The sequence below is a fragment of the Glandiceps talaboti genome, chromosome 4 (assembly GCF_964340395.1).
Source record: "Glandiceps talaboti chromosome 4, keGlaTala1.1, whole genome shotgun sequence".
Lineage (NCBI taxonomy): Eukaryota > Metazoa > Hemichordata > Enteropneusta > Spengelidae > Glandiceps > Glandiceps talaboti.
In genome coordinates, this window is record NC_135552.1 from 15,472,188 (window position 1) to 15,488,207 (window position 16,020).

At 37.5% G+C, this 16,020-nt stretch overlaps 1 protein-coding gene across 1 annotated transcript; it reads left to right on the top strand.

Annotated features, from left to right (window-relative positions):
• The first annotated feature begins 11,402 nt into the window (after positions 1-11,402).
• Positions 11,403-12,392, top strand: LOC144434222 (carbohydrate sulfotransferase 3-like). The gene has a single exon (XM_078122676.1). The coding sequence runs from the start codon at positions 11,403-11,405 to the stop codon at positions 12,390-12,392; it is 990 nt and encodes a 329-aa protein (XP_077978802.1).
• The last annotated feature ends 3,628 nt before the right edge of the window (positions 12,393-16,020 follow it).

Genomic DNA, 16,020 nt, shown 5'->3' on the forward strand with positions numbered 1-16,020 from the left:
CGTTCTAGCAGTTATTTATAGATGCCGGTTATCTGAACATCTTTATATATTAATTTTAACATAAACACTCTGACAAATCTTTTTAATACACTTATTACATGTATAAAGCCATTGCAGATGTAGACAACAGGATGCAATCCTCAAGAAAATATAAAAGAACTTCAAAGCTTTTTTGTTTCACAGCAGTACAGCTGTACACGAGTATCATGTCTTCAGTGTGTACATTTGTGTATGTTTCAATCCTACTGTGTGCCGTGACCGTGTGTGTCTGTTTAAGTTAGTTTGATATTTAGTATAAAAAGGAAGAGACAGTAGACATTTAACCCTATATCATGTCATCAGGTCTTAGTACAAAACTGCGCATTTCTACTGCTAGTATTGATGTCGTAGAAAATGTAATAGACAAACCAAATTAACATAGACTGTACAGTTCACGTGACATAAATAGTTCTAAAGACTGACTGTAAAGATCATTCGGGGTCACTATTATATACCTATCGTATGAAACTACACCGGAAAAGAGGAACACATACATGGCTGGACTCCCATGATCGACTCTTAAAATAATTTTAAAAAATAAGCTCGAAGATATGACAAGACAAAACAATTAAACACACACATGAAGGTAGCATACTTCTTAACCTGTTCATATGTAACGGTTATCCTGCAGGTAGAGACAAACAAAGCATGTACAAACTCACCTACTATTAATATTACTGTATATATCACCAGAGGACAGAACACTTTGAAGTGTTTTTCCTTGGGTCCTTCACAGCAGCTCATCGTTGTCGAAACGTCTATGTCAAATTTGCCGAGATCAAGGGCAGACAACCTAGGAACACATATATTGTGATGGTTCCATTTTGATTAGTCAACATCATAGCCAAATCACCATGGACGCGTCACTTGGTGATGAATTAACTGATCACTGTGCATGAATATTCATGAATAACTAACATATCGCAGTGATGGCCACTGTTTATGTATCACATACTAAATATTACATATACGTACTATCCCCCTCTTCAACAACTTAAACCATTTTCAAAGTTAGCATTAACCACTATGAATCACTCTAATAAACATACGACTACTACATTAACCAGATGTAAACTGAATGCCTCCCGTAAGGGCAAAACCATTGTTCCTTATACATATTGTTGGAATGTAAAATTCTGAGCTCTGGCTATCATACATTATGTACCCCTCAATTGGAAAATGAATTACATGTATGTGAAATTTGAAGCTTGCATACTTAAGGGGTAAACTAATTATCGAAAAAGAACTAATTATGCAAATGACCCAGTGTGGTCATAAGCTGCACGAACAAGCTTTAAAGGACACATCATTTTTGATGTTAATTAGATGTATACCAAATTCTTACCAATACCATGTGGAAAATGTGAAGCAAGTTTCATTGAATCGAGGCAGAAATTTTTGCGATATCGTGTCCACAGACAGACAGAGACAGACAGACAGACATGCACGTGCACGTACACAAACACACAGACAGACAGACAGACAGACAAACAGACAGACAGACAGACAGACAGACAGACAGACAGACAGACAAAATCATTAATTTACCCCACCCCCGTACGGGAGGTAATAAAAATGTATGCTTTAATTTAATGTCGATTACATTCTGGAGTTTCTGAAGAACACTGGACACAATTCAACGTTTTTGCTGGGCATGATACATAATTAAGCAAGGTATTGAGCGCTTTGCTACCATCAGTCCATCAATCCATTCAGCCATCTATCCATCTACCCATCCTTCAGTCAAATGATAAAACACCAATTTCTAGTACGACAAAAAGTTCAGAAGTCTGTACCGTTAGAAAGCTTTGGATAATAGATTAGTTTATAAATTCTTTGCCATAGTAGTTTTAATTCAAAGACAAAGACAGCACATGAGAATACACACTCACCATGTAAGACTAATTTGTCATTGAATATTTCTGGAATTGGCTTTATGTAAGTTGAATATGATATGTAGGTAGGCGAAAGTCCATTCAGAGATTACTTTTGGAATTAAAATACATATGCACATCATTGTTGTGTGACCTTCACGATATGGCCTAACTCTAAAAGCTTAATAGCTAGAGTCCTCACTTGAGTGTCTCCACCTATGTTATCCATGATTAACCTTCAGATAAGACCTTGAACTTTGACCTTAACCTCTATATTCAAGGTCACATATACCTCTCATATACATGGACTGGTTTCAACCAAAACTGGCATAACTGTCAATTTATGTACATCAGTTTTATGACTTTCATGATGTGACCAAGATGTTTGTTGTATAAATTCAGCATGTGAATTAGTAAGTTGACATGTTGAGGTTATGTCTTTAATGAAGCCCTGTTAAACATAACAACCATAATAAAGACAGCCTATAATTTAAATGTCTACCTTGTATCATGGGTGTAAACTAGGCAGGATTGCCATGCCAATGAATGGCATATATACTGTGTGATTAGGCAAAAAAGGAATTGTTTCTGGTCAGGACATTTTGTCTAAACTTGTGAGACGACGCGATTTATTAAAATTCAAACCTGTAACTAAATATACTATTTATGACAGTCACTCTTCTTTTTATAAAGTACTTTAGAGCAAGTGTGTTTGTGGGGCAGGTGGCATTTGCTTGTTCATGATTGGCTCTGCAGTTGTCCAGTGAAGTAGCAGGGTGGGTTTTTTATGTTTCCATCCGGATCTGCAGACTGCATGGGCAGGACAAACACAAAAAGACCGACGCAAGGGTATTAAAGTGATGCGCGCACTGACCAGAAACAATTCTCACATTTTTTGGCCTTATGGTCATACCATTACTGAAATGTAGGGATCGAATCCTTACGCAGATCTTTCTCGTTTTTCATCAGATGATAATGAAGTAGGTTCATAGCTACAGAACATTTAGTTTGAATGTCTCTGACTTTGTTCCATGGCATTGCATGACGCCACTTTTTCAAAACAAATTCTGCATTTTTACTAGTTGAGAGTTGGAGTTTTTTCTTGCCGCAGCGCATTCTACAATTATCAATCTTATAACAGACCCATGGTTCTATTCAGTCGTGGCATCAAATCCGCGCCTAGATGTTTTGGATACGAACTTGATAAAGACTTAAAGATATTAACTGGATGCATACTAACACAGATGTACTCCTAGCGCCATTTTGGTGGCGACGTGGCTTGTTTTGATTAATAAATATTTAACTAAATGCACACTAAAACAAATCCACACAAATGGGGAATTCGGCATGATGTGTTTTGACAGCATAAAACACCTCGCACCAATTTGAATCACATGTACTTCATTAAAATTCATTATCTGTATTTTACCGCTTGCATTAAATTAGAAATCTGTAAAGGACCATCGTTCGGTTCACCATCAAATGTCACTTAACAAAATTACAATTGGTCACGTGTACCTAAGTTTATGGCATGATCGACAGCCACTATATACCATTATATTTCAAAGATTTATATATAAATATGATCATATAAAACAACTAACACAAACATGGAAGTGCTCAAAGTTCACTATTTATCAAACCAATGTACATGTAAGAGGTAAGTTCCACACCCAATACCACCAAGCACACAGAACAGACAAATTTTGTGTAAACTCCAGGGTATAAACTCACCTAATATAACTGTATAAATCACCAGCACACATAACATTACTTTAAAACACCTTCCCCTGCGTCCTCCACAATCCATTGTTGAATCAACGTTGGCCTATGCTAAATTTTGCGGAGACCACAACAGGAGGATGCCAACTGCTTATGAGAACACGTATTTTGTTACCCACAGTATACTCTTTGACCTGTGATGATAAATTTCACAGTCATACCTACGTTGACAGGTTCAATAGGGAGCAATGAATGACATTTTAATTTTCCATAAACCATAAACCATAATACCATAATTCAAATTGACGTGATGGGATTAGTGTTGGCCACTATTTTTAAACAATATGTAATATATATATATATATATATATATATATATATATATATATATATATATATATAATATATAATCTTTATTTTGCACTATAGACCACCGGCCCTACGTGCATTAAGTCAGAACAGAAAAGTACATTTACAGTCAAAGGTGTGTTATGTTACAGAGTGAGCATCATTGAGTAATTTGAAAGCATAAAATAGATATTTACTGACATTACGGGTAATTTCTGTCTTATTTGTGTTCAATAATTGTACAAATTTATCCATATTTGGTTGGTAGTGGTAGAATTTGGGAATATATTTTTTTCTAAGCTCGTTGTACAAAGGACATACCAGCCGAAAGTGAAATTTATCCTCAATTGTTGCATTGATATATATATATATATATATATATATATATATATATATATATATATATATATATATATATATATATATATATATATATATATATATATATATATTACATATTGTTTAAAAATAGTGGCCAACACTAATCCCATCACGTCAATTTGAATTATGGTATTATGGTTTATGGTTTATGGAAAATTAAAATATCATTCATTGCTCCCTATTGAACCTGTCAACGTAGGTATGACTGTGAAATTTATCATCACAGGTCAAAGAGTATACTGTGGGTAACAAAATACGTGTTCTCATAAGCAGTTGGCATCCTCCTGTTGTGGTCTCCGCAAAACTTAGCATAGGCCAACGTTGATTCAACAATGGATTGTGGAGGACGCAGGGGAAGGTGTTTTAAAGTAATGTTATGTCTGCTGGTGATTTATACAGTTATATTAGGTGAGTTTATACCCTGGAGTTTACACAAAATTTGTCTGTTCTGTGTGCTTGGTGGTAATGGGTGTGGAACTTACCTCTTACATGTACATTGGTTTGATAAATAGTGAACTTTGGGCACTTCCATGTTTGTGTTAGTTGTTTTATATATATAAATCTTTGAAATATAATGGTATATAGTGGCTGTCGATCATGCCATAAACTTAGGTACACGTGACCAATTGTAATTTTGTTAAGTGACATTTGATGGTGAACCGAACGATGGTCCTTTACAGATTTCTAATTTAATGCAAGCGGTAAAATACAGATAATGAATTTTAATGAAGTACATGTGATTCAAATTGGTGCGAGGTGTTTTATGCTGTCAAAACACATCATGCCGAATTCCCCATTTGTGTGGATTTGTTTTAGTGTGCATTTAGTTAAATATTTATTAATCAAAACAAGCCACGTCGCCACCAAAATGGCGCTACATCTGTGTTAGTATGCATCCAGTTAATATCTTTAAGTCTTTATCAAGTTCGTATCCAAAACATCTAGGCGCGGATTTGATGCCACGACTGAATAGAACCATGGGTCTGTTATAAGATTGATAATTATAGAATGCGCTGCGGCAAGAAAAAACTCCAACTCTCAACTAGTAAAAATGCAGAATTTGTTTTGAAAAAGTGGCGTCATGCAATGCCATGGAACAAAGTCAGAGACATTCAAACTAAATGTTCTGTAGCTATGAACCTACTTCATTATCATCTGATGAAAAACGAGAAAGATCTGCGTAAGGATTCGATCCCTACATTTCAGTAATGGTATGACCATAAGGCCAAAAAATGTGAGAATTGTTTCTGGTCAGTGCGCGCATCACTTTAATACCCTTGCGTCGGTCTTTTTGTGTTTGTCCTGCCCATGCAGTCTGCAGATCCGGATGAAAACATAAAAAACCCACCCTGCTACTTCACTGGACAACTGCAGAGCCAATCATGAACAAGCAAATGCCACCTGCCCCACAAACACACTTGCTCTAAAGTACTTTATAAAAAGAAGAGTGACTGTCATAAATAGTATATTTAGTTACAGGTTTGAATTTTAATAAATCGCGTCGTCTCACAAGTTTAGACAAAATGTCCTGACCAGAAACAATTCCTTTTTTTGCCTAATCACACAGTATATATGCCATTCATTGGCATGGCAATCCTGCCTAGTTTACACCCATGATACAAGGTAGACATTTAAATTATAGGCTGTCTTTATTATGGTTGTTATGTTTAACAGGGCTTCATTAAAGACATAACCTCAACATGTCAACTTACTAATTCACATGCTGAATTTATACAACAAACATCTTGGTCACATCATGAAAGTCATAAAACTGATGTACATAAATTGACAGTTATGCCAGTTTTGGTTGAAACCAGTCCATGTATATGAGAGGTATATGTGACCTTGAATATAGAGGTTAAGGTCAAAGTTCAAGGTCTTATCTGAAGGTTAATCATGGATAACATAGGTGGAGACACTCAAGTGAGGACTCTAGCTATTAAGCTTTTAGAGTTAGGCCATATCGTGAAGGTCACACAACAATGATGTGCATATGTATTTTAATTCCAAAAGTAATCTCTGAATGGACTTTCGCCTACCTACATATCATATTCAACTTACATAAAGCCAATTCCAGAAATATTCAATGACAAATTAGTCTTACATGGTGAGTGTGTATTCTCATGTGCTGTCTTTGTCTTTGAATTAAAACTACTATGGCAAAGAATTTATAAACTAATCTATTATCCAAAGCTTTCTAACGGTACAGACTTCTGAACTTTTTGTCGTACTAGAAATTGGTGTTTTATCATTTGACTGAAGGATGGGTAGATGGATAGATGGCTGAATGGATTGATGGACTGATGGTAGCAAAGCGCTCAATACCTTGCTTAATTATGTATCATGCCCAGCAAAAACGTTGAATTGTGTCCAGTGTTCTTCAGAAACTCCAGAATGTAATCGACATTAAATTAAAGCATACATTTTTATTACCTCCCGTACGGGGGTGGGGTAAATTAATGATTTTGTCTGTCTGTCTGTCTGTCTGTCTGTTTGTCTGTCTGTCTGTGTGTTTGTGTACGTGCACGTGCATGTCTGTCTGTCTGTCTGTCTGTCTGTCTGTCTGTTTGTGTACGTGCATTTCTGTCTGTCTGTCTCTGTCTGTGGACACAATATCGCAAAATTTTCTGCCTCGATTCAATGAAACTTGCTTCACATTTTCCACATGGTATTGGTAAGAATTTGGTATACATCTAATTAACATCAAAAATGATGTGTCCTTTAAAGCTTGTTCGTGCAGCTTATGACCACACTGGGTCATTTGCATAATTAGTTGTTTTTCGATAATTAGTTTATACCCTAAGTATGCAAGCTTCAAATTTCACATACATATAATTCATTTTCCAATTGAGGGGTACATAATGTATGATAGCCAGAGCTCAGAATTTTACATTCCAACAATATGTATTAGGAACAATGGTTTTGCCCTTACGGGAGGCATTCAGTTTACATCTGGTTAATGTAGTAGTGGTATGTTTATTAGAGTGATTAATAGTGGTTAATGCTAACTTTGAAAATGGTTTAAGTTGTTGAAGAGGGGGATAGTACGTATATATGTAATATTTAGTATATGATACATAAACAGTGGCCATCACTGCGATATGTTAGTTATTCATGAATATTCATGCACAGTGATCAGTTAATTCATCACCAAGTGACGCGTCCATGGTGATTTGGCTATGATGTTGACTAATCAAAATGGAACCATCACAATATATGTGTTCCTAGGTTGTCTGCCCTTGATCTCGGCAAATTTGACATAGACGTTTCGACAACGATGGGTTGCTGTGAAGGACCCAAGGAGAAACACTTCAAAGTGTTCTGTCCTCTGGTGATATATACAGTAATATTAATAATAGGTGAGTTTAATTTGTACATGCTTTGTTTGTCTCTACCTGCAGGATAACCGTTACATATGAACAGGTTAAGAAGTATGCTACCTTCATGTGTACGTGTTTAATTGTTTTGTCTTGTCATATCTTCGAGCTTATTTTTTAAAATTATTTTAAGAGTCGATCATGGGAGTCCAGCCATGTATGTGTTCCTCTTTTCCGGTGTAGTTTCATACGATAGGTATATAATAGTGACCCCGAATGATCTTTACAGTCAGTCTTTAGAACTATTTATGTCACGTGAACTGTTTAATATACAGTCTATGTTAATTTGGTTTGTCTATTACATTTTCTACGACATCAATACTAGCAGTAGAAATGCGCAGTTTTGTACTAAGACCTGATGACATGATATAGGGTTAAATTAGGTCTACTGTCTCTTCCTGTTCATACTAAATATCAAACTAACTTAAACAGACACACACGGTCACGGCACACAGTAGGATGAAACATACACAAATGTACACACTGAAGACATGTCACTCGTGTACAGCTGTGAAACAAAAAAGCTTAATTGAAGTTCTTTTATATTTTCTTGAGGATTGCATCCCGTTGTCTACATCTGCAATGGCTTTATACATGTAATAAGTGTATTAAAAAGGTTTGTCAGAGTGTTTATGTTAAAATTAATATATATAAAGATGTTCAGATAACCGGCATCTATAAATAACTGCTAGAACGGTTGTACTGTGTACTGTGATGTCAAATTCCACGATTGTGTGTACTGAGTGTCTGCATCAATAGCTTATGCATTAGCAAAATAAATCAACGTCACGCGACAGTGTGGACAGTGTCTATCAACCCAGAGGTTTTCGTTGACGCTGGCTTTCCAATCGATCTAGAGATGCTGCTGGTGGTCGATGTAGGGTCCATATTAGGAAGATCCCGAAAGCCAACGACGCGGCCATGTCTAGCTACATGCTTTCGTTTGTATATACACAGGTGTCTGTGTCAAATTATCTTTGTATATACACAGGTGCCTGTGTCAAGCTATATTTCCTACTTGGAGGGAGGTACTTTCCGGCCGAACTTGAAGCTGCTCATCTTCGGTGGTAATGCCTAGCGTTCGTCCGAGTCACATGTCCATCCATATGCAGTTCAAGAAACAGAAATAGATCTAAATCGGTACAAAACAACACATCAAACTTAGATATACTGGGGGATTACACATGATGTTGAAAACCGCGAAATTTTTACATTTTAGTGACAAATTACAGTTTGTAAACACCCCCAAAAGACAACTGTACCGAAGATGCGCATGACACGACAACCGAATGCTTAATTTGTAGTTTGTAATGATTGGCTATTCATATTGTGACGTACATGACGTCGCTCGACGTCCAGTTACTTTTGAATATAAAAGACGTTGGCCGTGTTGCAGCTGGCGAACCATGCAGTTTGAATATACCATGAGGGCCGGGTGGAGGTATCGTGTGATGTATTACATCGATCAAGGTACAGTTGGATATATAAGGTATTTGCCGTGTTGGAATTGTGGCCACTACGAACCCATTCTCGCAAACCAGAGTTATTATTTCTACCACTACGTTTCGAAATATATGAATGCATCCATGGCCAGTGGGAGGCGCGTTAAGAACGTTGCCGTAAAACAGGCTGTGGTTTGCTACGGCGCGGTGTGGCGAACCATGCAATTTGAATAGACTTCTGTGTCTGGAGGCATCTCTTCTACCTCCGAGGTAAATTACTGTATCCTCTGTTGTTATTTGCCACAGTTTGTATCTCTCTTTTGTCATTACTTTCTCACACGAAGCTTCACCAACGCCAGTGAACCTACATTGTGCTGAGTGAGTGAGTGAGTGAGTGAGTGACGGACAGTCTTTGTTGGATAATATTACTATATTTTTGTCACGTCAGATTGAGAGATGCAGAATACAACGTAAATATATGTCAGATGAAGAAATTGTAACAATGTATCATCCAATCACGGAGCAAATCATAGCCAAATCTCGCCCATGGGCCATGTCATCCCGGATCCCTGTGGCATGCATCAATAGTGTGTACGTACCAATGCCATGTCCACAGTCAAATTGAAACGGTCATTGAGTCATCATGGCGCGGGTTTTCTGTATTAAATTTCGAACAACAGGGCCCCACAGGGGGGATTTTTGTCATCCTTGTACAAATTAAAGGTTTTCAACGATATTTTACTCCTGTTGCACTCGGCCCTCTGTGTGATATTTATTTACCGGCAGAACTTCTTCAATTCCCTGTCCAACCAATAAATAGCCCTTGAGTTCAAGTCGAAGTGCAACATGTTGTACAATGTATATAATTATGTTGAGTAAAGTCTAGGGTGATCGCCGCAAGTTTAGCGACTGGCACACCCAATAAATATAATTTAGTACGCACAGCAAGTACGTTTAGACTGACAACGTCACATTCATTTCGAACAAAAATAAAAAATACACAAACAACAGTTTGGTCCGTCGGGAAGTCTTGCAAGTTTCTCGCTATACTACTGCAATCATATAGCATCTACTCAAGCTCGTTCCTTGCTCTACTACCGCAATCATATAGTATCTACACGTTCCTCGCTATACTGCTCGCAATTCGTATAACATCTACTACCATCACATTTATCGAACCAGACAGACGGGCTTGCCAGTGACATCGACAGTGCAGCTTGCCGGGTCAGTGAGGGTAGAGAAGTTGGCTACGAAGTTGCAAGAGTATGGATTACTCTTTCCCTCTAAAAGTTATAGCATCCAGTGAGTCCCCAGGTTGACTGACGAAATCTTTAAAAATCTTCCCTTTTATACACTAAATCCCACTCCTAATTAGGCCTACAAAGTACAAAATATGTCATGTTTCGAAGTCGTATTCCGTGTTTGTGAATGGCGGGAAAAAATACCCCATGTGACAGTGACTTATCTACATATTTGGATGTTACGTGTCATGCACGAGATCTCGCTCTACCCGAGACCACAAGACTTATAATATAACAGCTGTTTTCGTCAAATCTATCATTTTTATTACTCTTTTTTGTGTACCAGCATGTGCTTGGACCTGTAACACAACTGGTGGCCAAATATTGTCTGAATCTAAGAACTGTAGTTCCAGCGCGAGGCAAAGTCACTTTTGGTGTCAAAATAATATGCAGGGTCAACCCTGTTTATAATGTAGTATAGTAACAGTGTGTCTGTTGAGATGAAACCGCACCATCAGTACCTGATTGAAAAAAAACATCGCCAGAAGACTGACGCAAGAAAGAAACTTGCAACATACAAACAATGAAGCACCAAGTGTATTGGATATACTAGTTTGTTACCGAGGGGATATTTGCCCCAGGTTGTCCGTTCGAAAATGACCCTCCCACAATTTCCTTTCTCTAAAATATGACCCTCCTCCTGTTCAAATATTTCAATGAAAAAAACACTTTCCCGTGGCAAAGTTGTTAGACCTCAAAATTAGTAATCAGGGGGTCTCAAAGGGTCGCCGCTTGAGGGCGCTCGGTAGAAGTAACTCATTGATAATTAATAACATAAGGTAGCCATTCATTAAAACCATTTTCTGCCATTTGCTGTAACTGTAATGTAGCCATATATTAAAGCCAAAAGTTGGTTTCTTAACTTTCCATTTTCTGCCATTTGCAGTAACTGTAATGTTATACAAAACCAAACTATATATGGACATTGGAACCAATATATACAAAGGGCCATTCAACAGCAGAAACATCACAGCAGGAGATGGGGAAAAGGTGAAACTACACGTTTTGATATTCGCCAGCAAAAGAACTGGATCTTCTTTCCTTGGAGAATATTTCAACCAAAATCCAAGATTCTTCTACAGTTATGAACCGCTAAAGACGTGGACTCAAATGGCTTTAAAGAGGAAAATATCGGATTCTTTGTTTGATACCTTGTCAGTAGATGTCCTATCCAAGTTTTTCCATTGTGACTTCTCTGAAACGCACCCATGGTTGTCATTGCTAAAACCTGGCTGCCAACATTCAATCGCTTTGAACGATACTTCAATTTGCCACAAAGCTTCGTCAAAACAAAATGTGATGGATATTCTGACGTCATCTTGTCAATCACGTGATCACATTGCAGCAAAGGTCATTCGGGTATACGATTTAAATCTTCTGCGTTCCTTTGCTCTCGATCCGACTTTAAACATTAAAATCATCCATCTTGTCAGAGATCCCCGTGCCGTTTTTCACTCAAGAAATATCATCAAAGAACAGAACAGAGATTTTTCCAGAAGAAAAATGGCCGTGGACGAGGTCACAGATTATTGCCGTAATCTCGATAAAAATCTCGCGATAGCAAGATCAGGTTTATCAGGAATTGAAGGAAAATACAAATTAGTGCGTTACGAGGATTTGGCAACGAGGCCAATTGAAATGATGAAAGATATGTACGATTTTCTTGGCTTGTCATATTCTCCTGAAGTGGAAACCTGGTTACAAAAAAACACTGTTATAACCACAAAACACGCTTTCTCAACTAGTAAAAATGCAGAATTTGTTTTGAAAAAGTGGCGTCATGCAATGCCATGGAACAAAGTCAGAGACATTCAAACTAAATGTACTGTAGCTATGGATCTACTTCATTATCATCTGATGAAAAATGAGAAAGATCTGCGTAAGGATTCGATCCCTACATTTCATTAATTTGTGATCACAATCACACAGTACATTATTTAAAAGCAATAAACCACCCGTGGGATGGTATACCACTACCAGTCGGTTTCGACCAGTGAACTCAATATATGCACTCGCTATTGCTCTGGTCAAAACCGACTGGTATACCAGACCCAGGAGGTGGTTTGTCGCTATCATATTACACCAGTATATATTTAAAATCGAAAACAAGATAAGAACTAAGGTTTTATGGTTTTATTTGGCCCCCAGAACACGGATAATTTCCATAGCAATAAAGCTAAATGATCATGGATGTATCACTAATACATCCATGTTTTGATGTGAGACCGGGCCAGTCAGATCTCTCGATTTGCGATATACTGCTGGTATATCCATACGTTGGCATGGCATTTCTACCTGATGAGATAGGGGTAGACACTTGAATTAAGTTTTATTTGTCGTTACATGTAAGTTATGGATTAAAAGTTATTTGTCATGAAGCAAACTGACGTTTCATAGTGTTTACATATGTACGAACAGACAGACAGACAATCGAATTTCAGATTTTTTTTTGGGGGGGGGGTATTGGAAAAAAATTTCCGGGAAATCTTGTTTGTACAGAAATAATTTGGAGGCAGGTCGTCACCCGATTGCCTGACTCACCACTAGTGGATATCCAATCTCATCAAAATCCAATGTGGTGAAAGCGGCTAAATGCTTTATTTACCTCTGTTTCCATCATTTTGTGTCGCTTGTTTTTGTTCCGAGTGATCGCCGTCTTCCTTCTTCTTCTTTAAATAAAGCATTTAGCCGCTTTCACCACATTGAATTTTAATCAGATTGGTGGATATCGTGACTATCCGTACTAATAAAGTTGTTCCGAAATAAAAACCGGTAATTACTTTCTGGACTGTTGAAGGCGCCCCATGAAACGCCATACGAAACGAAAACTGAGACAGCGCCACCATTGTATAGTAAGTTATAGTCACATACAATCATTTCAAATCTCTTCTGCAGTATGAAAGTTATGTCAAATATCGATAAGATGATATTTCGAACAACTCTTTGTAGATTTAGAGCTTCTAATAACAATTTAGCGATAGAAAAGGGAAGGAGAGACGGTGTATCTAGAGATAGAAGATTATGTATTTTTTGTAATATTGGTAATTTCATTGAAGATGAATTTCATGTTTGTTTAATTAATAAGCCCTGTATATTAACAATTGAGAGAATTGTATATCCCACAACATTTCTTTCGGCCTCCTTCGCAATTTACATTTTATTCTTTGATGAGAACAAATCATGTTCATACTCAGAACAATTTAGCAAAGTTTGTATTTTTTGCTTTCCGTTTACGCCAAAGTATGGTGGACTAATTTTGGTTGTATTTGCTATTATTATGTGGATCTGTATGTACCATTGCTGTTTATCACAACAAACCTCTACATTAGCAGTTTTTGTATATATTGATTTCTGTACGTTAGGCCGGTGGCCACGGTACTATGAATAAAGGACATTATAGTCAATATAGGTTTTTTTGACAAACGATTTAATGACCCATGATTAGACTGTAAGATACGTCGTGTCTCTGAGCCCTCACTGGCCTCCTCTTGACCGATGTGTGAGGGCGCCCTGTCATGGTGTGCTTTACATTCGATAATAGTCTCAGAGAAAGGAGAGACAGAACTACACGGATGAAAAGCTCGAAAGTATTTTCTCCCGATAGTATATTTTACTCGGATGGAGTAGTGCGTACAAAGATACACAATTTTAAAGAAAAACAATCAAGAAAAACATTGAAAGGGGAACACTAAGACATTTTCATAAACTAACAGAGGGCGCTGTTGATATTTCTAGACATGAACAGATAGGCCTAAACTTTGGTTCTGGAATCATGTCATGGTCTTACATCACCTACATCACAAGCGATATTAGAGAAACATCAAGTTGCAGTTAACCCTCGTTTTTTAGAATGATCTTTTGCTGTACATGGAGTCACAATACATGCAATACCTCATTGCAGTCGAGTCAGAAGAAATAATGTTTATGCAACGCCCAATGAATATTTATAACCACTAACAGCCTATTGTGTGCCTTCAGTGAAAACGCCATGAATATCCATTGTTAGTTCAATCATTGCATAACATTTCTGCAGACTGCCGTGAGGCAATGTGGCCAACAGCAAAAATCCCCAAATCAGGGACATTTGTTTAATTCAAGCGTGATGTTTCTCTAAAGTCGCAAGTATTTTATGAAAGTAACATACTCATCGTCACAAACCACAGACTCTTTTACGGCACCGTCCAAAACGCACGTTGCGTCATGACGCGTCAGGAGAAAAATTGTGCTCTGGCTACACTGTCAATCGCTCTCCAAAGTCTATAATGGAATACACAGATAGGATAATATTGATTCAACGACTTTTCCAAAACTACTGGCAATCGTGAAGAAATCATATCAGTTGAGACAGACCGGCATCATGCATGATTAGAGACGACCACGTACAATGGCGATCTGTTTTATTAAAATGTCATAAAATAGCATCAATGAAATACCGTCATAGTCGGCAGAACGGGCCCTCGGAGCCCGACTTGGTGAAAAAGACAAATTCGTTTAAAATCTGCGATTTTTGACCGACTAATAGTTGTTTGACAAATCCAAAGATTGACCCTCGTCTATTCTTTCAACACACTAGTTTTTCCAAATGTAAAACATCTTTTCAGTTGCTCGATGCGTGTTCAGTGACGTCATTGAGGAATAATGACGTAAAACTCACCATAAAAAGAAAGGGGCTTTCGACGAAATTCGACGGATTTCCGTTCATTCACATTTACTCAAACATGAACGTGACCGTCTATTTTTAGATCTGGGGAAATCCCCAAATTTAGCATGACAGTAGGGCATGTGCAAACGTCACGCGTCACGTGCTTGGAACTGAAATAAACGTTTGAGAGAGGATGTTTTCTTCGTCTCGATATATATATCAACAGCAGCTATGAACTACTTTCTAAACTGATGAATCATCCCGTGATGAAGTGTCCTGATGGGGTACCCGGTACTAAGGGTTATGGTCGTGAAACGAGACCAACTATATGTGATTAGTTATTCTTATCTCGTGGATGGTCATGATATGACTGACACCAATACGTAGAGGAGGACCTAGTCTATTCATATCTAGACACGGTAATAGACGATGACGACCCGATCTATTTATCTGTCAACAAAATTTATGTGATGTGAAATCATGAAATGACTCTCCAGAATCCAAAACTTATGCCTATAGCATCTGTAGGGATTTTAATTATGTGATGCGAGACGATAACACGACTAGATACTAAGCTAAAAAAGTTCACGAAAATGTCTTACTTTCCTGGAGTAGTGTTCAATATGACAAAACATTACATATAATTTGATAATTAGATAATTAGATAATTTGCAACAATGTCGGGACAGCTGACTACAGAAACTAGAACAGATTTGGTGCAGAAGGAGAAATCTCCTTCTCTTCATTTTTGTTCATACAATAAATTTTAGGCCAGGGATTCAGCTTTCTAACATCATAGGCAAAAGACATTGTCGGGCCATGTATTTTCCATTATAAAACAGACGATAGCAGAAACACTAAGTAGATTGTAAGATGTGTCGTTGGTGGCGCTTT

Excerpts from the sequence above, each read along its gene's own strand:
- LOC144434222 (XM_078122676.1), top strand. The coding sequence starts at position 11,403 with ATGGACATTGGAACCAATATATACAAAGGGCCATTCAACAGCAGAAAC.